The sequence below is a fragment of the Pogona vitticeps genome, chromosome 3 (genome assembly GCF_051106095.1).
Source record: "Pogona vitticeps strain Pit_001003342236 chromosome 3, PviZW2.1, whole genome shotgun sequence".
Taxonomy (NCBI): Eukaryota; Metazoa; Chordata; class Lepidosauria; order Squamata; family Agamidae; genus Pogona; species Pogona vitticeps.
In genome coordinates, this window is record NC_135785.1 from 261,601,902 (window position 1) to 261,624,067 (window position 22,166).

General features: G+C 43.9%; 1 protein-coding gene across 2 annotated transcripts in view; it reads right to left on the reverse strand.

Moving 5' to 3' along the window:
- UVRAG (UV radiation resistance associated) overlaps positions 1 to 22,166 on the reverse strand; it is a 105,907-nt gene that overhangs the window by 36,496 nt on the left and 47,245 nt on the right. For both annotated transcript variants that reach the window (XM_020809690.3, XM_078390215.1), the window contains 6 exons: positions 18,761 to 18,866; positions 15,249 to 15,375; positions 13,949 to 14,033; positions 12,070 to 12,157; positions 9,907 to 9,967; positions 7,122 to 7,287 (listed from right to left, as the gene is read on the reverse strand). In XM_020809690.3, coding sequence (XP_020665349.3) covers positions 7,122 to 7,287; positions 9,907 to 9,967; positions 12,070 to 12,157; positions 13,949 to 14,033; positions 15,249 to 15,375; positions 18,761 to 18,866 — 633 coding nt within the window. The remainder of the gene's footprint in view (positions 1 to 7,121; positions 7,288 to 9,906; positions 9,968 to 12,069; positions 12,158 to 13,948; positions 14,034 to 15,248; positions 15,376 to 18,760; positions 18,867 to 22,166) is intronic.

The window sequence follows — 22,166 nt, forward strand, 5'->3', positions numbered from 1 at the left end:
CAGGTTGCTAATAGCGTAAGCCTCGATCCACCTACTGGCAGAACAGATGAAAGAAATGATGTATTTCTTCTTAGATTTAGTAGGAACAAAAGGTCCTAGCACATCCATTTGCAAACACTGGAACACTTGGTCAGGAATTTCCATAATCTGCATTTCGGCCTTTACCTTGTCAGTTTGATGGCCTGTGCGTTGGCAATAGTCACAAGAACTGACATAGTCCTTTACAGTTTTTGAAATACCAGGCCAGTAAAAATGTTGAGAAATCCTCTTTAGGGTTTTTTGTATTCCCTGGTGCCCACTACTCGGATGGTCATGAGCCATTTCTAGTATTCTCAGTCTATATTCAGTAGGCACGACTAACTGTTGAACAGGTTGGGCATCCAAGTTGGATTTGGGGAAATATTCTCTGTACAAAAGTCCATTTTCTCCCCACAGGAAACTAACTTGCTGATGCGCAGGGCGTTCAGCATAGTTCTCTGCTTGTGACCTCAAAGAAGCTAGAGAGGGATCATTAAGTTGCTTCAGTCTAAAGTCCTCTGATCCCTTAGGTATCACCTCCTCCATTTTAGATTCTGTTGTAGCTGCATTATCAGGTTCGGTCACAAGAGGCTGCTGTTGGGTAAGGTCTCCATCTGAGCTATCCTCAGTGGATTCCTGCTCCCGTTCAGGATTATGCATCTCCTTACTTTGAGAACGCGTAACTACCGACATTGAAGTTGCATTTTGACTCTGCATGTGATCCAAAAAAGCAAGATCATTTCCAAGAAGAAAATCAGGTTTTCCCTCATGGGTTAAAATATGTTTTGCCCCTGACCAGGACTTATACGAAATTTTGACATAAGCTAAAGGAATGAAACGCTGATCAGTCTCTATAGATCCATAAGTTTTTACTGGACACCTCAGGTTGTTCAAGATTAAGGTGGGGTCTAGAAAACGTTTGCTTATCGAAGAAATGTCGGCACCCGAGTCACGAAAAGCACTTAAAGCCATATCACCTCCAGGTGTGTGAAGAAAAACCACCTCAGAAAATGTGCGGGTTGCCCAGTCCCTTTGCGCAGTTGGTACTATGCAATCAGGATCCATAACAGAAAACCTCTCTCCTGATGCAGTCTCTTTTACAATTTCTGAGGAAATTGAAGCAATTTGTAAGTCCAAAACTCTAGGCACATATTGGTTTACTGCTGCCTGCATTCCACTGGTTTGCGAAGGGGTTACAGTTAGGTTAACTCCTTCCTGACTCTGTGAAGGCACAATGCTTGACTGGTGAGGCACAGAAACTGCATTACTGGCAGCTGGCACTTGCTGAGTTCCTGCTGGCACAGAACTTACATACGCCATCTTGGGTGTGCCTGCTTTAGATCTGCGTGGAGCTGGCACAGGTGTTTTCCTAGCTGGCTCCTTAACTTGGCTAGCTGGCACATTCAACCTTGGGCAATCTCGTCGCAGATGAGAGCCACCACATTCAAAACATTTAAGAGGCGTTTTACTCTGGCTAGGAGCTAGACTCCTGCGTTGCTCAAATGTACTTTGCCTGGGCTCTTGAGGAAAAGACTTTCTAATTTCAGGCTGACTCTGTCTCTTAGGCGCTACTGGTGCAGTCTTTGGCCTAACAGGTAGGTCATCATGGTAGTAAGGTAGATTGCTTCTATCAACACTGGCTATTGAGTCCTCAGACTCCTCTTTTTCCTTCAGCTTATTAACCAAACGCTCCACCTCTGCCTCTCTGTACTGCTTCAATAACTCATCAGCCATGCTCTGATTACGAATAGTTTGAGTGTGACAAGCAACAAAATCAGCAAACACCATTGTTAACTTATCCACTGGTGATAGACTCTTGTTAGGATCAGGACCCACAGCACCGGCTGCTGCTGCTGCTGCTGCTCCTGCTGTCCCATCAGAAATGCCTCTGCCTGGCACTCCCCTCCCTACTGGAGTGCTGGCACCCGCCATTTCCTCTGCCTGATCCATCTGTTGCAACTTAGTCCAAGTCTGATCTGAATCAGATCTAAGTAGATCCTGGACGTCCTGTGCTGGGAGTTTAGCCATTATATTTCCCTTTTGTAATTCCCTTCTCAGTTGTGAAGAATCATAAGTAATCCTTTGCTTAGCTCCACTTGGAGTCAAGACGTCGTGCTCAACAGCCTCCAAAAGCTCTTGATGCAAGGGCTTCACATCTTTACTAACCAAAGGCAGCCTGGCAGATGCACCACCAATCTTAACTTTTCTCTGAGTCACAAACTGCTCTTCAGGCAACTCCAAAAACCTCTCTCTGCCCATGTAGCCGAAACTGTAGGGCGAGAGCAAAGCCATAAAACACTCTGGCAGGAACAGCCCTAAACTGGAGCTTCAGAAGGGCGTCCGTTTACTTGCATGAAAATGCCCACTCATTAAACAGCCCAATTAAACATAAGCGTTGTTTCTTATCAGACCTCACTGCAGCTAAGTCTTTCCGTAAGATCCTTAGCTGGAAAGAGAAAAGCAATTTGGCTAATTTACAGCCTGTCAGCATGCACGCACTCCCTCAGCCAAGGCTTCCGGAAGAATGCCTGCAGCTTCACTTACAAAGCAAGCACCATAAATCCATAAATCACACTAAAGCACGTGTTCCATCCCACCGCTGCCACCATGTAAACAGCCCCGTATCTCCAAAGAGATTTATGGGGGTGCAGGAAATCGGGACGAGTAAGAAAACCAGACAAACTTCTAACTGCTGAGCAGAGCCAATTGAACTCAGCCAAGTTCTGTCTAAATTTTCTCACTCAGAAGCCAATCTCCTTATTAAGAAAGCAACACAGTCATAACCATGAGATATACTCAGAATGATTTGGCTCTGAAAGTTTGGTAGCAAACCCACGTGGCCAATTAAACATTCAGCTGGTCTGTTCAAGAAACAAAGCCTCTACATAGAAATCAATCATTACTGTTTTATTAAAAAGAATTACTTTAGAAAAGGTTTCAGTTGATAGTAAAATATTTCAGTAGGTACATTTTCATTCAAGACTAACGGAACACTCCACTCCTCCACTCCAGCTAAAAAAAATAAAGAAATGAAACTATGCTAACTAACAAAAAGCATAAATCATCCATCTCACGTGTCTTGGGTCTTCAAAGGCTGATGCTAGATGAAAACCAGTCCATTATGGGAAAAACACGTGTCTGCCCCTTTCTCAGGCAAACTCCATCTTTCTTCTCTCTTCCTCACTCTTCCTTCTTCTTCCCAGAATGCCTCCTGGGTCTTGTTGTTCCGCCTAACTTTCTCAGGGAGCTTCAGTTGTTATCATTCTTTGTGGCAGAATTATTTTGACTACGAAACTCTCTGCTCTCTACTCATCTTAGCAACGAGATAACCAGAGAGCGAAGCTTCTCTGGAACAGCATGTAAAACTTTCCTACTACAGAACAGACTTTAACTCAAAATGGATGCTATTGGGACAATCTTAGTACTACATATCCCATCCTAATACACATAAAAACACAAATCATCACAGGGAGTTCAATTCCCTATGGGACCTCCAACAGGGGCTGGACTAGATGATCCACAGGACCCCTTCCAGCCCTGGTGTTCTAAGATTATTATTACTATTAGTGTTGCCTATCTTAACCCAGGAAGTGAAGTAATGAAAGCTTGAAGGCAGAAACTGAGATTATCAGAGCTGCCAATGTCCCAGACTGGGGAACACTACAGAAGTAAAATGAACAAAGAAAGCTTGTTCTCTATACTTCTACTTCTCAAAACTGTTAAATATTTAGTAACTCTGAAAATGGCAGGGACTACCTACAACACCAAAATGTTGTTTATCACATATTCTAGAGATTACAGCCCCCCCTTTTTAAAATTACCTCTTAAAGGTGTACAGGAATACATAGCAAATACCTTTTAAAATACCCCTGATTACTCCTGGAAATGGCAATTGCTTTCCTATCTAGGAAAGGGCAAGACTTCTCCATTTGAAAACAATGTTAAGAATACCAGCTATGCACGAGGAGGCATCTAGCTTGGAGTTCAATATGGTCAACTTGTGAAAATATGAGCCAACAGTGTGATGTGGCTACCAAAAAAGGCCAATGCTATTTTAGGCTGCAATAATAGATGTACAGTTTCCAAATCCTGTGAGGTGCTAGTCCCCCTCTATTCGGCACTGGTTAGGCCTCACCTTGACTACTGTGTCCACTTCTGGACACCACACTTCAAGAAGGATGCTGACAAATTGGAACAAGTTCAGAGCAGGGCGACAAGGATGATGATCAGGGGGCTGGAAACCAAGCCTGATGAGGAAAGGCTGAAAGAACTGGGCATGTTTAGCCTTCAGAAAAGAAGACTGAGGGGTGACACGAGAGCACTTTTCAAATATTTGAAAGGCTGCCACACAGAGGAGGGGCAGGATCTGTTCCCAGTCATCCCAGAGTGCACAGCAGTCCCACAACAATGGGCTCAAGTTAAAGGAAGCCATATTTCGATTGAATATCAGGAAAAACTTCCTAACAGTTAGAGCAGTACGACAGTGGAACCAGGCACTTTAGGAGTTGGGGAGCACTCCAACCCTAGAGGCTTTCAAGAAAAACTTAGATCATCACCTAGCAGATATGCTTTGATTTGCATTCCTGCAACGAGCAGGGGACTGGACTGGATGGCCTTGTAGGCCCCTTCCCACTTCGCTTTTCCATGATTCTACTACAGTCTAACTTATCTGCAAACTATCTCCCTGACAGTGTTTGCTATTCCCATCCTAGTCGCTGACACGTCTCCTCTTCCAGGGTCATGAGTGTGGGGACTAGGATGGGAATAGCAAACACTGTCAGGGAGATAGTTTGCAGATAAGTTAGACTGTAGTAGAATCATGGAAAAGCGAAGTGCTAGCTCCTCTTGCTAGTCCAAGTTGGGACAAGATTCTCAGACCTCAGCCTGCCTGTCTTGGGCTTGGAGGGGCCGAGTCGTCCACCCTGGCACCATTCCCTAGATAAAACAGGGGATGGCTGCTCCTCTCCATCCAAACTGGAGTCTACCAAATACATGAGGAGTGCTATTTCCAAGTCCAAAAGGGAGGAGTTTAGTCAGCTAGCACAAAATTTCTTAAGCTTTCAGGAGAGACGGCCCATGTTTACTTGCAAAATGTGGGGGTTGAAGGAAAGGCAGTTCTTAATCATTGCTAATTAAAACCTTGAACACAGCCCTGGATGAGAACCCCTCTTTTATGAGAGGCTCTGATTGTATGGACAGCAAAAGCCACAAGAACCTTGTCAAAAACCTAGTTCTACCAGCAGAAAAGAGTAAGGGAACCTCAAAATACTAGGCGTAACAGTGAGGATATTGGGTGTTATTTACAATCCAGTTCAAATCCAGACTGATACGTATGTTTTTAAAAAACAAGAAAGCTTTACTGATCAAACCCTAGCGAACGTCCAAGGAAGAACGTATTATGCTTCTGTTTTCTTTCAACGGCGTCAGATGGAATCCAAAATTAACATTTGGTAGTCATCAAAATTATGTGTGCAAGCTGATAGAAATGTGAGATGGCCTGGCTCCATAAAGGAACCAACCCATGACCTTGAGTTTGCAAGAGCCAAACTGGGCTGTTCATGATTGTTTCAACCCAGGATGGGTTGCACATTTAAAACAGTTGGAGAAAATATGACCAAAGAATAACAGGTCTTCTTTTAGGAGGTATGAGCCACAACCACTTATAGGTTGATAAGATGGAAAGGCTATTAAGGCCATTATATATATAGGACACTTGCAATAACACAGTACCTTTTAAAATACCACTAATGTATATGTGCCTGAATGGCCAAAGAGAATTTGGCAGATAAGCTATACATTTTAACCAATTTTGAGGCAACACAGGATGACTAATATCAGCAGTTATTCCAGGGCTGCCTTCTAGCCCTTTACGCCACCCTACCTAAGCGAAAGGAGAAACATACTACTGTACATTACTCTGGTTCACTCTGCCGAAGTGTGACACGGCTATCCGAATTTCCTTACACACACACCTTTGCATATCAATCCTAACTCAAGTCACACGGCTCCTGACGCAACACGGTTCAATGTGGATGATATTCAGCTCAAGCACATTAGTTATTTTCAGGCCATTTCTCTTAACATCCACTGGTTCCAAGATGTTCTGACATGAGGGTGATCAGCTAAGAATCTCGATATTCAAAGTAATACACAATGGGTTCTGGGCACTAAAAGTTTGCCAGCTTGTCTACGAGCTTTCCTCAGAGAACAGCTTAACTGCAGATCTGCATACATCCTTGTCAGCTTTAAAAAGTTGCGGAAGTACTGTACTGCACAATTTCCAATCATCCTCAGTTTTGCAACTGCAATATTAGTCATTTTTCTGTGATTTTCTTTCTTGGGTGTTGACCAAATAGCAAGGCTGGCACCCGGTTAATATTACACTTCCATCCTGTTGTGCCTTGAAGGAGCGGAGGGCAGCATACACAGAGCTATCCTATTTTAACATCACAAGACAGGGCCCCAATCCGTCTAGTTCATGGTCTACAGACTCACACTGTAGACCTAAGCACCCCAGGGTACGTCAGGCTTGCAGGTTGTCTGCGTGCACCCCCCCCCCCAAAATAGCTCTAAGGTTCAAGATGCACATAAATTAGGAAGTGGTGTGAAATAAATGGATCAGGAAGCAGCCAAGTCAAGACAGATCTAGATGATAAACTATTTGATCTTAGTATCTCAAAGGATGGAAAAGCGAAGTGCGTCTCCAATTCCTGAGAATTTTAGAGGAAGCTTATGAATTACAACAGATTACAGCGGACCCTCGACTTACAGACGGGTCGACTTACAGACTTTTCGAGTTACAGACTTATCTGGCTGCAAAATTTAGATTCGACTTGCAGCCAGAGAATTGACTACAGACGAGAAAAAAACCAAAATGGAATAAAAATAGAATAAAAACCACTGGTTATGGGATTAATCGGTTTTCAGTGCATTGTAGGTCAATGGAGATTCGACTCACAGACTTTTCGACTTGCAGCCACCATTCCAATACGGATTAATACCTTAAGTAGAGGGTCCACTGTATGTGGGGGACACATATTCCTCAGACTTTGACCGACAGCTGAAACCCCTCCTCACCCAAACAGTAGGAAACACACACTTACTCTCTTTCTTTTTCAGTCAGTTTGTCGTTAATGTTATCTTTGATTGCAGACCGGGAGCCCTTGTGGATAATGGGATACCTGAGTGGCACTTGCAAGAAGAAGGAGATCATGGAGACCAAGTGAGCCGTGTAACCCAGCGCGACTGCGATGCTGCCATCATCCTTCGCTGTGAAGGAGAACAAAGGCACAGCTCAGTCCTGTCTCCCCATGTGAGCCATAAAAGGAAGGTCAGGTCATGCTCTGAACTGTTGATGGCCTCTTTTTAATGCACTTCTTCCCCCCCCCCCGCCCCTTCCTCTGGCCTGATTTTTCCAAACTGAGTTGTGGCAACTCAACAGCACAGAACATTTCAACGGGCACAATCAAACTCATCTGAAAAACAGAAGCAGGGGAAGGCGTTGAAGTTCCTTCCACTTTCCCTACGCCTTCAACTCCATTCTAGATTCCATGCCAATGGTCATCAAAGCTGTGTCATGCTTTATAAAAAAATCACTTGTCATGTAGAAGGTCTACCCTGTACCCTAACCTCACCCACATTTCTCTCGAGTTGCTAGTCCTCAACACATCTTAACTCTTTCATGGTAACAACGTTTTCTAGCTCACACTTCACCTCCCTCTTAACCCGCCCCCCGCCGCCCCATCATCTCTCTCATTTTCTGCTTCTCCTACCTCGGCCCATTAGCACATGGCAGCTAACTTTGTGGCCAACAGATGTTCTCATCTGCCATGCATTCGTTTTTTTTTACGTAAAGGGACAGAAAGATCTGGGAGGAAGCCTTAAAACATGGAAAAGCGGGATCTGTCACACCTCTGACGTCTATGAATTTCTGCCAAGCTTTTTGGTAACAGAAGACAAGATATTGTAACTGGAAAAACATTTCAAAAAATAAACCTTGGTGTAAACTGGGGGAGGGGGACTAGGAATATGTATTTCATTATGAAAAAGAATTTTGGCAGCATGGATTGACTCCACCTTCTCCTGATCAAATCTAATTTTCCACAAGTTGTGGAACTGCTTGAACTGCTAAGAAATCAGATGAAAGCCAGCTTCTTAATGCAATTTGGTGTTTTATTTTTCCCTCATTCAGTTTCCGGGAACCCTGTGCAGCACCCAGCTTAATTCTACCAGACATGTTTCCCAAAAATGCTAATCACTTTACTGATGCAATCAAACGGTGACAGTCTAAGAAACAAATGGATAAAGTACTTCAAGACTTAACTAACAGAAAAGAAGCAGCAAGTCAGAATTATACGGCTAGAAACAATACTTTGTTTACAAAGATGTTAAGCAGGCGCATAAAAATTCAGTGATTCAGAGAGCTACACATAGGGCTAGTTTATATTTTTAAGCCACTTATAGGATGATGCAAACACAGCATGATAATTTGGTGCATCCTTCTTGCCCTTGGGCACAAAACAGAGCAGTGGGGCTGAGCTGCAAGGGGACAAATAAAACTGATTCAAGGTCAGGATGTAAAAGCAAATAAATAAATAAATAAATGAATGAATGAATGAATAAATAAATAAATAAATAAATAAATAAATAAATAAATAAATAAATAAAATCAATCAATCTATGCCACCCACACTACCCAAAGGTCCCTGGGCAGCTTACAACAATTAAAATACAATTAAAAAAAATAAAACAATTAAAATACAATTAAAATAGATACTCTAAAAATGGCCATCAGGACCCACGGCTGATATTATTTCAATTAAAAGCCTTCTGGAACAGGAAGGTTTTGACCTGGCGCTGAAGTGTCATCAGTGTCGGCGCCAGATGAATCTCACTCGGGAGGGCGTTCCATAGTCTGGGGGCAGCTGCTGAAAAGGCCCTTTCTCTACAAGCCCTCCCTCTTACCTCCTTGAGGGACGGCTCTTTCAAAAGGGCCCCCTGGCTAGACCTCAACTGCCAGGTAGGTTCATATGGAAATTGATGCTTATATACTGCCCTATAGTTCTTAAAGCACTCTGTGGACAGTTTAAAGTTTAATTATGGAAGATACGCACTGCCACCGCACCCCAGCAAGCAGGGTACTCAGTTTACCTACAACAGAAGGATGAGGGGCTGAGTCAACCTTGAGTCAGCTACCTGAGCCCACTGGGATTGAACTCAGGTTGTGAACAGAGTCTTGACTGCAGTACTGCAGTTTTAACCTCTGTGCCCATGAAGCTCTTTCATGCCATTCACAGGGAAGCAGTTAACTGTCCTTGCTTAGCAAAGGGGTCAGTGTGCTTCAGGGGTTGACTTGAACAGAAAATGAAATCAAACTCATTCTGAGCTATGACTTCCACTCCCTCAAGTCTCACCTCTTTAGCTGAAAAGCCTACTTGACACAAAAGGTAGTTCCAAAATGACAAATAGGATACGAGAAATGCAGCCAACTCAGAATCTGATATAATAATAGAGGTACTCCGTTCTGGAAAGAGTAAAATTCTAGGTGATCAGGAAGGAAAACGTCAGAGTAAGAGTTTCTTCTTTGAGACCATAACTAACCAAACACAGAAAACTGATGTAGTATCGTAATCACTTTGGAGTAATAACACCAATAAACTTGCAGAAATCAGCTAATTATTAGAAGAATTACTGAAAGAAGCATGTTCTTTTTCTTTAAAAGAAACACCTCTTCATGAAACTAGTTAGGGCCATTTGTTTTGAAAAACTCTCATCAGAAATATCAGCATTTTCGCAACCAGATTTGGTGTTTGGGTTACTCCGTTGGCATGTTTGCACATTGTAATTAGATACTGAAAAAGAGCAGATAAATGACCAGCGATCAATTACCTTGAAAGTCTTCAGAATTTGGCAACTTGACTCCACAAATAAAATAATCCTTTTGATCATTCTGTGGATTTAATAGCAGAAAGTGAGGTTGGCTCAGAGCCATGTGAGAATAAAAATCCGGGCTGTAAACAATAGAATCAAAAATTTAACTTGTAATGGAAGCAGGCAGGTCATCAAACATGTGTCACAGGCATTTAGTGGGGAAACCATTCAAAAGAAATCAAAAGCTATTATTTCACTGCTCTGTCGATAATTTTGACAGAAGGCTGCCCCCTCTGCAATTTGCCAGCTGCCTCTATCACTTCCATTGACGGCTCCCCCTGGCCTGGAGGCATCCTGTAGGAAGGTTTCCCACCTGGGCTTCTAAGGGAGAAGGGCAGCCGAGAAGTACCTGGTTCCTGCCTCTGGTGGCTATTGTTTCAAAAGAAGTAAGGTTAAGAGGAGGAACAGAGCGCAGGCTCCTTCAGGAGAATCACAGACTCATGGAGTTGGAAGGGTCCTCCTAAGGCCTCCCAACCCCCTGTTCAAGGAAGGAATCCCAATCAAAGCAGATCGGACAGAGGGTTGGAACGCTCGCTCATCATCTCCTGAGGGCATGGGTTCCACTGGTCTAACAGTTAAGACGTTTTTCCTTTCATTCTGCCTAAATCTGGCTTCCTGCAGCTTGAGTCCATTCTAACGTGTCCTGCACGCTGGGATGATCGAGAACAGATCCTGCCCCTCCTCTGTAAGGCTAACCTTTCAGGTATTTCAAAAGTGTCATCCTATCTTCCCTCAAGTCTTATTTTCTCAAGGCTAAACGCACCCAGGTCTTTGGCTCTCTCCTCACAGGGCTTCATTTCCAGTCCCCTCATCATCTTTGCCGGCCTCCTCTGAACTTGCTCCCATCTGTTGGCATCCTTCTCCAACTGCATTGTCCAGAACTGGACATATGAGGCCTAACCATTGCTGAATAGAGAGGGTGACTAGTATCTCATGGGATTCGTAAACTATACTTCTGCTAATGCATCTTAAAATCATATTGGTCTCTTTTGCAGCCACATGACACTACTGGCTCATATTCAGATCTACTACAATTCCAAAATCCCTCTCACTCGTATCATTACTGAGCCAAGTATCTGCCATCTTGTTACTCTAGATTTGTTTTTTCTCTCCCTAGGTATAGAACTGTGCACTTATCCCTGTTACATTTCATAGTGTTGCTTTCAGACCAGTGCTCAAGCCTATCAAGATCTCCTTGAATTTTGTTCCTGTCTTCCAAGGTATTAGGCATCACACCTAATTTTGTGTCACCCGCAAATTTGAATGTACCCTTGTTTTATTTAAAGCATAGTTTGCCCATTGGCCTATGTACAGCTTAGCCTGAAATAAGACTCCTGAATGACAGCAGCTCTTCAGCCCCTCAGGGAGTGGCTTTTCTCAACATGTAATCAGGGTTCTTTTAATTTGGTGCGCCAGGAAGTGAACCTGGAGGCTCATGGGATACAAAATGCACAGTCTAACGTAAGCTACAAGCCCCTTTCTAAAACAGAATGAAACCTTTCTGGCTCTTAAATAATTAACTTACTATCTGGAATAAGACATAAGACATAAGAAATTTATTTGTCATTGCGCTCACAAGTGGGTGCAACGAAATGAGGTGCTCTTCCCCAAGGTAAAACTGGATAACACTACAAAAAAAAAGTTAAAATATACACAACTTTCACCATCCAAATATAGATACCCCGTTTTCTCTCAGCAATTAAAATTCCACCAAAAACCTATGGCCCCGCATTTAAACTCAATACTGCACTTGGGTAAAAACTGTTCTTGAATCTGCTTGTCCTTGCTTTCAATACCCTGAATCTCCTTCCCGATGGTAATAGTTTAAAGAGCTGATATCCCGGATGAGAGGAGTCTTTCAGTATGTTAGATATCTTCCTCTTACATCTGTTCTTATACAATTCTTCCAAAGAGGGGAGTGAACAGCCAATGATGTTTTGGGCCGTCTTGATCACCCCTTGAATTGCCTTTTTCTCTGCCACTGTGCAGCTCGTGAACCATACACAGAGACAGTAGGATAATATGCTCTCAATCGAACAACATCCAGATTTTCTTCCAAATGGAAGTTGTGTCCTGATTATTATTTCTGGAGCTGGTACAGCTGGATAACCTGAAACTCACCATATCAATAGGGTAAATATAGGAAAGCTCCGACAGTAACTGCCTGCATCGGATGGTCAGCTGTGCGTTGGTCTTCAGGAATTGCTCTCTGGAGAGAAACACAGAAACTGAAAGAGTCAGTTACTTAGTGGTGGCTGTTGGAAGGAACTCTCGCCACCTAGGATGCCTAGAAACGCACACAGACAAAAGCAACTGTTTATTTTTAATGGGGAAAATGTTGCTGTAATATAATGCACTGAACATACGGCTAAAATTTTTAAGAAAAGAAGTATATCCCTCTGACAATTAAGAGGAAAACAATGTTAGAAATGTATTTATTTATTTATTTATTTAATTTATATCCCGCCTATCTAGTCGTGGTGGACTACTCTAGGCGGCCAACAACAGAGATAAAATACAATAACATAAAACAGCCTAATTACAACAACAATTAAAAATAGGGGAACAATAAAGGAGAGAAGAAAGTCAAAAGTAATCTGGAGAGAAGGCCTGCCGAAACATCCAAGTCTTTAATAGGTTCTTAAAGGTGCCCAGCGAGGGAGCTCCGCGAATGCCAGGAGGTAAGTTATTCCAAAGGCGAGGAGCCACCGCCGAGAAGGCCCTATTTCTTGTTTTCTCTTTTCGGGCCTCCCTCGGCGTTAGGCTCCTCAGCCTCACCTCCTGGCTCGCCCGTGTGACCCGGGTAGAACTTGGTGGGAGGAGGCGCTCCGCCAGGTATCGAGGCCCTAAACCGTTTAGGGCTTTATACGTAATCGTTAACACTTTGAAGTCGATGCGGAACCTGATGGGCAGCCAATGCAATGCGGCCAGAGTGGGTGAGATATGTTGGAATTTTTTCACTCCACTGAGTAATCTGGCCGCCGCATTCTGCACCACCTGTAATTTCCGCAGCAACCTCAAAGGAAGCCCCACGTAGAGCGCATTACAGTGGTCTAATCTTGAGATTACGAACGCGTGTACTAAGATGGTGAGCGCCCCCACATCCAGGTATGCCACCAGTTCCACTCAAAGGCAAAAGACGCAACTGACCAGTCCTAATGGAGCTGGCAGCCGATCCTGGGCCCAGGCAGCCATTTCTAGAAACTTCTGCAGCTGAACTGGAGAAAGACAACAGACTCCGTATCTCTCTGCAAGTTCGGGAAACTGTCTTGGAGGATGTCCTACAAATATAAACCCCAGACAAAAGAGATCTCCCAGCTGGACCAGCCTGGTTCACGGAGGGCAACAGCCTCTGCTGGATCCCTCTGCCACTCAGTTCCAGCAGCGTTCCACTGCAAAGCACGGCAAGGCTACAAGACAGGAAGGAGCAGAGTCTCTGCTACCTCACTGGCCCTGCTCTCCTCAATGATTTTCAATGATAGCTTCCCTATTCCCAAATGCATTATACCGAATCCTTAGAAGTGGCAACTAGAGCCCTCCGTGGCTGGCTTTAGATTTCCAGAATCTGGAACTCCCTCCCAAAGGAGGCCAAGGCTTGCTCCCTCCCTGTCTTCGTTCTGCTGGCAGTAAAGATCTTTTTCTTTAGATACACAACTGACCGGCTACAATAGGGTTTGGGGTTCTCCACTTGTCACTGATGTGTCTTTAACACTGTCATTCAGCTGCTCTTTTCATATAACAATCTGTTTTAAATTTTAATACTGTAGTACATTTGCACTCCTATCACTTTTTCAAATCTTGCTATGAGATGTTGCAAGTCCAGGTTTCGGGAGAAAGCTGGGATATAAACTAAATAAACCATGTGACACATCCTCTGCTGGGTTCCTTCCTCTGTTACTGGGTCTGAAAGGGCAAACCGAGTGAACAAGCCACCCCTTCCCTCTAACCGAGCACCCTTTGGCTGTAGCCGGACAATCAAACAAAAAAAATCCCTTTTTACCTCTGAGCCGTGCATTCTTTCCTCAACTCTTGAAGGGGTTCTTTGTCCAGCATGAGCTGCCGATATTCCTCTTCAAAAACATTTCCTAAAAAAGACGTTTTAGGAAGAAGGTACGAGTGATTATTTTTTGTTTTTTTAGGATTTAACCCTGGTGATGATAACAATGCTATTTTTTTGAGTATCCACTAACAAAGAAAAACTATGAAGGACAGCATGGACACACTTTTTACAATATTAGTTCTCCATCCTTGTTGTTGTTTAGTCATTAAGTCATTTCCGACTCTTTGTGACCCCGTGGACCAGAGCACGGCAGGCCCTCCTGTCTTCCGCTGCCTCCCAGAGTTGGGTCAAATTCATGTTGGTTGCTTCGGTGACACTTTTGATCCATCTCGTCCTCAGTCGTCCCCTTCTCCTCTTGCCTTCACACTTTCCCAACATCAGGGTCTTTTCCAGGGAGTCTCTGTTCTACTAACCTTTAAACTAGGGATGGGGGCTTGAGTCACTCAACTCAGACTCAACGTGCAACTTGGAAACCAACCAACCCTCCCTTTCTTTCTGGGGGGGAGGGGAAAGCTTTTTTTAAATAGGGACTCAGACTCAAGGATTGGGACTCGGACCCAAAGACTTGTCAACACCCCTGCTCTAAACAAGGTTAACAGCAGAAAACTAACCTGGGATTTATAGATTACAGTGGTGCCTCGCTTAACGAGCACACCGTTTAATGACAAATCCGCATAGCGACGTTGTTTTTATCGCATTGCAATGTTTTTAATGGTAAAACATCTCATTGCGATGATCGGTAAGCATTTCGCTTACCGATTTTCGCATTGCGATGTTTTTTTAACAGCTGATCGGCGGTTCCAAAATGGCCGCCGGATAAAGAAAACAGCCGCCTGCTGTGTTTCTGCCCGGATTCCTCGCTTACTGGGCAGCGAAAATGGCGGCCGCATGGAGGATTTCCACATAGCGGTGAGTTTTGTGCCCATAAGAACGCATTAAACGTGTTTTAATGCGTTCTTATGGGCTTTTTTCCCCCGCATAGCGACGAATCCACATAGCGGCAATTTTTTCAGAACGGATTATCGTCGCTATGTGGGGCACCACTGTACAAACATTTATGGCAGAGCAAGGATGTAAGCCCCTAAATCTCATGGTCTTGTTATCCATTGCAAGGCAAGGCACTAAGGACAGAATCTCAGTAATTCAACACTAGGAATGGACTGGACCTGCTCTCAAGCTGCCCATCCTGCCATGTCTGCCTGCTTGCGGTAGGAAGCCTCCTGCCACCTTTTGCACTCACCTCTTTCGAACAGCGCACTCTGTTCCTTATGCAGTAAAGCCACTTCTCGGCCCAAGGCTTTTTTCTGCCTCTCCAGCTCGTTCCGAAGCACCAAAATCTTCAATTGTAAACACTCGCTTTCCTTTTTCTATCAAAAACAATAAAGATGCAACTCTGAGGACGACTGCACACTCTCAGAAAAAAAAGCACTGCACAAGCCATTTATTAAAAGGTCCCGGCACACTCCTCGTGAGTACAGTCTTGCGTAGGATCATGTCAAGACCAGACTCGGACTACACATCATAACTTGCCTTGACCACAGCTGTGAACACACTTGCAGGACATGGCAGTCACAAAACGTCCAGTAAATTGCATTACAGAAACACTCGGTGAAGTTCTCTGCATAATTCCCCCTCTCTTTCTCACCAACCGGACGTGCATTTTGTGTGAATTCAAGACCGTGTGCTGCAAAAGGCTGTAGCCAAGGGCACGGGAGTTCCTAGTCGCTAATTCAAGAGCCACGTACGCCCCTATAGAAGCTATCTGACTGCCACTTCTACCAACTTCAGCTAGTCCAACCAATGGGGAGGGCTAGTGGCAGCTGCGGCCCAACAACATCTAGAAAGCCCCCAGTTGCCCACCCCTGCCCTGACTGACGTCAACCCCTCAGCAAGGAATCCAAATAAGCTCTGCTGGTGGATGCTTAAAACTGGCATTTTAATTTACACCTAGTGTAGTACGATTCTAGCCATGTTCTCAATGCTGCTGTTTTAATAACTGAGGATGTATTTTACTGCAGGTCTACCCAGATATTCCACACTGAGCATGAAGTCCCCAAAAGGTCCATATGGGGAACACGGGAGTGGGAAAGCATCAAATCTCGGCAGCCAAAAGAGCTGCTCCAACTGTAACACCCGCAATTTGAGAATTTCCCCCATGACTCCAGCTATTTCGAATGTCTAAGTAGTCATGAAGAGCTGGCTGGAGAGCTCAGGGGTTTAGGAATCTGGCTGTGGAGCCAGAGTTCGATTCCCCACAGTGCATCTCCAGAGAAAAAAGCCAGCCTGGGTGGCCTTGGGCCAGCTGCACAGTCCCAGGGCAACCCCGGAAGAAAGGAAGGGTAAACCACTTCTGAGTACTCTCTACCTACAAAACTCTGGGAAGGACTGCCATGTCAGAATTGTCTTGATGACACGCACGCACACACAAACACACATGCATTCTAAGTGCTCTTTCTTTAATTCTGTCTCCTTCTTTGTCTGAACACCCAGACCTATGCCTTCATCCAAAAAAGGAATTTTTTCAGTGCACAGATCTCTTCTGGAATAAATCTACTGATATGCTTTCTTCCCCTGTTCACAGAGGCTGCATCATCACTATATTTCTCTTCTCATAAGCTGAGGTATGGTGATGCAATCTGCTTTATCTTGGGAACTAAAGTGAGCATTGCACAGAGGTGTTTTGTTTTTTAAACAACGACGAATAATAAAATGCAACTTTCATTACCTTACTTGTACACATGATCAATGGATTCCCTATTTCATACTTGTATAGGAAACCCCACAGAGAAATTTAGGTATTGCCTGAACACAAGATATGTTGGCCCAGAAGGAAGAAAATCAGCTCTGGGCTGAAGAGAAATGCAAGAGTACAGTAATACTCTGTCTTGAAAGAGAGAAGGAACACCTCTTTATATTCCTCATAATATACAGCCAGCTTTATAGAGGACCTGCTTTTTCTACTTCACATCCAAGTTTTTTTAGGCTAGGACCACCTTATCAAAATAAACGCACAGCTCCTCACTCAGGACCCACCATAATGAAGAGAATGAAACACCACGAGGTTCACTTTTTAAAGTCATTGATATGAGATACCAGGTGTCTGTCGGACTGTGCTAATATAAATTTCCAAATTAAAGTCTCTAGCTAGGCTGGTCGCCACGTTAAACCGAACCTCTTCACATTAATTGGTGCCAAGAGGTGGCTTTCTGCCGAATCCACTTAAAACAAAACAAAACAAAAAACCCTGAGCCCAAGCAGGCAATTAAAATGTTTGTCTCTGCATCCAAGGACTTGTTACAGGCATTTTGCTCATCCTCAAAAGCTTGGACCATCAGCAAGCTCAGCTGTTACATGCAGCCCAAAAAATCACAAGGTTCACCACGCTTGCTACTGGTAGCTCATTAATCCCAATCCATACAAGTTTGTTTTTCCTGGCAGTCACATTTTGCTCATTTGCCACAGAGCCAAAGTTGATGCTTTATAACCGCAAAGCATTAGGAGGCCTATTAATTTGTGTTTTTTTCCCTTCTCAGCAATTTAGGTTTAATCGAATATATAGAGATGTTGGGCTTTCCAGATAAATATTTCCAGTTAATAATAAAAAGGAGCTTGAGTTACATGCGGGAGTGACAGTGTCTGAATGAGTGCACACAGCTGCAATCGTTATATGAAGACATCAAATGATTTCTTCTATTGCTGAAACTTCTTAGAAATCCATCGCTCCCAGCAATGAGGGTAAAATTAAAGCAAATGGGATCTAATGGTTGAAATCCTGTTGCTCAGTGTAGTTAAATCCCACTACAGCACATCCATTGAATCAGTGGAGATTTAGGGAGTCAATGCCTCCATAGGTTCCACTGATTCAAGTGGACCAGCTGTAGTTGCAACATACTATGCTGAAGAAAGCTCGAATTAGATAAAAACCCTTTTAAATCAATGGAATGTACAGGAGGTGACTTGACCGATCCTCACTGATTCAGTGAGCCTCTTTCTAATGTGACCTGCTACACCAATCAACAGGATTTCAGCTGTTATATCTTCTATAACTGCATAATTTTCTCCATAGTTCAAGCTGTCTGTTTTTTTTTAAAAGATGCCCTGCACAGATGATGCAAAGTTTCAAAATTTGTCTTTCCACCTTAATCTTCCTAAACCTGTGCTACTTATCTATTTCCATTATCTATGGTCAGAGGTCCAAAACATAACAGAAATTTCTAAACATATACAGGATTCCAGTTTGCAATTTTGCCTACAGCAGGACCACCATATCCATGGGGCAGATCCATTTCATGATCAACGGCGGATGCTTGAAACCACAGATGTCGGGGAACCCTATATATAATACAATTCCCTTGTATGTTGTATGCAGGGCTGTGGCAAACCGTGGATGAAACCACAGATACTGATCCCACAGATAGGGGGGTCTCTGCTGCATTCTATTCACAAGTGCTCAAGCCAAGAATCTGAAATTTCATTATACTGTACCCTGCTCAAGTGCTAATTTAGACCAGAAACACTGAGCCTGAGATGACACCAGACTTTTCCCCCCTAGGGGCTCATGGATAACGGAACGCCACTGACAGTTGTTCTCGCCACCAATTGCTCTTACAGAAGCTGAGATACAGGAATGAGGTGTGGGCAGGATCTATATTAAAGCTTCAATCTCTCCTAGAGAGAGAGAGAGAGAGAACAGCTTTGTCGTAGCATTTGGCAAAATGAGAAAAGGAAACAAAACAAACACCTGAAACCTACCAGCTGGTTGCTTGTCGATGTACGCCTCAGTTTCTCTTCAATCTCCCTTCCTATTTTCTGAACAGTTACCTGAGTCTGTTTAATTGCACATTGAGCCCGGTGCAGCCTGCAAATAAATGCAACACAAGAACTTTTTTTAAACACATAAGTGAACATGCTGGAAGTCTGTCTTTTGTTGAGAACTAGAGAAAGTGAGTAGCAACAGGACAGAGCTGCGGACTGTAAAGTCTTAGATTTACATCCGGCCTCTGCTGTTGCCTTTTCTGGTGGCCTTAGGGAAGCCACATGCTCTCAGCTGCTCCACTCCAAGCTGCAACACTGTGATGATCCTGTTAACCTCCCTTAGAAGATGATCATTTGGATAATAAAGTGATATGGGCAAAGCGTTTTGAACATCTGCATGTACTTTTAAAAAAGTATACACCCCTACACCTACTTTCTCTGATTATGGCCATCACAGTAGGCATCTTTCAGTCTCAAGGGACTAGGCTAACGTGCTCTGAATGGAGGACTTGGAACAGCGTCTAGTGTGGCTGAGGAGGCCAATTCGAGAGCGATAATCCCTTCCACACTGAAGACAAATACCATCTGTCCCCTGTCCAGCTCCTTGGTTTTGCTGGTTTCGGGACTGCCTCTTGGCCTCGGCCTGCTGAACAAGTGTCTCTTCAATTCTACTAGATTTAAGAAGACCAAGTGAGAAATTATCTGATGCTACTGATACACATGCAACTTGTAATAGCATTACCCCAGATCTGTTGCTACTGGTGCTCTGTACATCTCAGTACCAGAGTTACAGCAGAATTGTTAAACAGCATGTTGTTCATTACACAGGTACCTTCTTTGTTACACAAGGACTCATGAACAGAGCTGATCTGGGAATACAAACCTACCCCCTTACAAATTCCAAATGTATTGAATTATAGAATAATGCTATTGCACAGAGCAATTCCAAATTTTCTGTCTGAGATGGATATCTGTGTTAGTAAACTGCTCAGGCCTCTGCATCATAAATCAGTTCAATCTGTGTTATTACCAAAATAATTCCAAAACTCTATAAATCCCTGGGCAAAAGGTCGCCATCTGCAGACAATGAAATCTAGTTATGATGAGAGTCAAAAAGGAGATTTTTTTCTGAAAGAAAGAAAGAAAGAAAGAAAGAAAGAAAGAAAGAGAGAGAGAGAGAGAGAGAGAGAGAGAGAGAGAGAGAGGGAGGGAGGGAGGGAGGGAGAAAACCTCATTTTAAACTCATTCTTCCTTCAAAACATCTCCTCTATCTTGGTCTAATGGTTCCTAATGGTGTTAGTCCCACATTCTATTAATGTACAGGGTTTTCCCCACCATTTCTACAAGAAAAGGTAAATTAAAAGGCAGCCTCCTCCATATCCAGTCTTCTAAGTCAAATGAAGCAACAGGCTAAGTAAAGACAACAGTGTCCATTTCATTAGGAACCCACAACAGCTTGCTCAAGCTAACAGGTAATTTAACACTACTCTTCCTGAGAACTATCTGACTGCTGACAACAGGCTGCATTTTGACTAATCATTATTGATATTAACAATTCAACGTTACTATGAAAGCCAATGTAACTGTCCAATGTAATTGTCACCCTCTTTTCCCCATCTAAGGGCACAGCCAAACACACTATTTTGCTCTTGCTTAAAAAGGTGCTTCGGTTGCCCATTGATTTGGAAAAATAGGCAATGCCTTATTTATTTTATTGGACTTCTACCCCGCCCATCTAGACCAAAGGTCTACTCTACAGATCACTAAAAATCATCATACAGTTCACGAGCCTTTGTGGATTAGAACTCAACTTCATCAGACTTGTACCAGAGCGTAGAGCTTGAAGTCCAAACATTCACGGCATGAATGGATTTTGCCAGGAGATTTGCTCTTGGATGTAAAGTCTCAAAAGTTCTTGGCATGGTGGAAACGGCCAAGCATGGCATTGATTTGGCTTAGTTTATCAAATCTACACAACGTTCCTGGAACAGCAAATCCCACCCTTTGACTTCTCTTCCATTTCAAGATTATTTCCCCTCACTTGGGAATCTGTAGGGTTTTTTTAGTTTTGCAGCTGGGATCCTTCCAGATCTGTTATATTCTCACGTTCCCTCACCTCAAACAAGCCCCATTCCTAGAACGGCATGGATAGTTAGCGGATGCCAACGGAGTTGGTGATGTCAGCTTTGGGACAACTATTCTTCCCCAGCGCCACTCACGTCTTGCCTCTGTCAGCAACGTCTCATGGGTTTTTCGCCTGCACACTCTTCTAAGCCCTGCTCTGAAAGCCTAGCCATGCCCCAGATAATGTCGGCAAGGCTTGTCAATTTCACAACAGTAAGTGACTAGAAGGAGCGCAAGTCTGGGGGGAAACAAACTACCCTTCCAACCCAAATACCTCATGTGGATGAGCCCTTAGCTGGTGTTTACCCCTTCTATCATGTCCTGTGTACCGTATATCTACAGTTCTGGGCACCACGTTTCAAGAAGGATGCTGACAAACTGGAACAAGGTTCAGAGGAAGTAACAAGGATGATCAGGGGACTAGAAACGAAGCCCTAGGAGGAAAGACTGAAAGAGCTGGGCAGCTTCAGCCTTGAAAAAAAAAAGAAAACGGAAGGGAGACAGGACAGCACTTTTCAAATAATTGAGAGACTGTCATAGAGAGGAGGGGCAGGATCTGTTCTCGATTCTCCCAGAGCGCAAGACATGCAACCATGAGGCTCCACCAATGTGAGATGGACTGACTCCCAAAAAGAAGCCACAGATATGAGTTTTCAGGAGCTGAGCAAGGCTGTTGAGGACAGGGCATTTTTGGAGACTGCTTGTTCGTGGGGCCGCGGTAAGTCAAAGGCGACTTTGATGGCACAGAGCAACAACAACAAAGCCCACAGCGGGCACAACAAGGTTAACGGTACCATAGTTAGGTGGGCCACAAACTTGAGGGGCAGAACAAGCAACTTTTTCTACCCGTTGGGGAAGCTCACTCGGATCAGGACCCGCCCCCGTCTGTGGCTAGTGTCCACTCTCTGCCAAGAACAACAAGAACGGGTGCCAAGTCATTTAGTGAACTGCCGATTTTCAAACGACTGTACGTCAAAATGTTGTGGTGGACAAGTTTTGCCTACTCTTTAACTCCAAGCCGTCTGCTGAGGCACCCTCTCTCTTTCCTGCACAGACCTCTGCTCTGGGGAAAGGCCCGCACCCAGGTCCCAAAATCTCGGACACCTTCCTTCTGAGCAGTAGTTCGAGTCTCATTCGTTATGCTACACAGAGGAGACCTGCCCTGCAGTTAAAGCACAGAAGCAGGTGTAAATTAGCAGAGGGTGATTTATGACGGTGGTGTGGGACATTTCCCTGTGGTTTCCTGAACACATTTTGGGCCTTTAAGGAAATAGGTCTT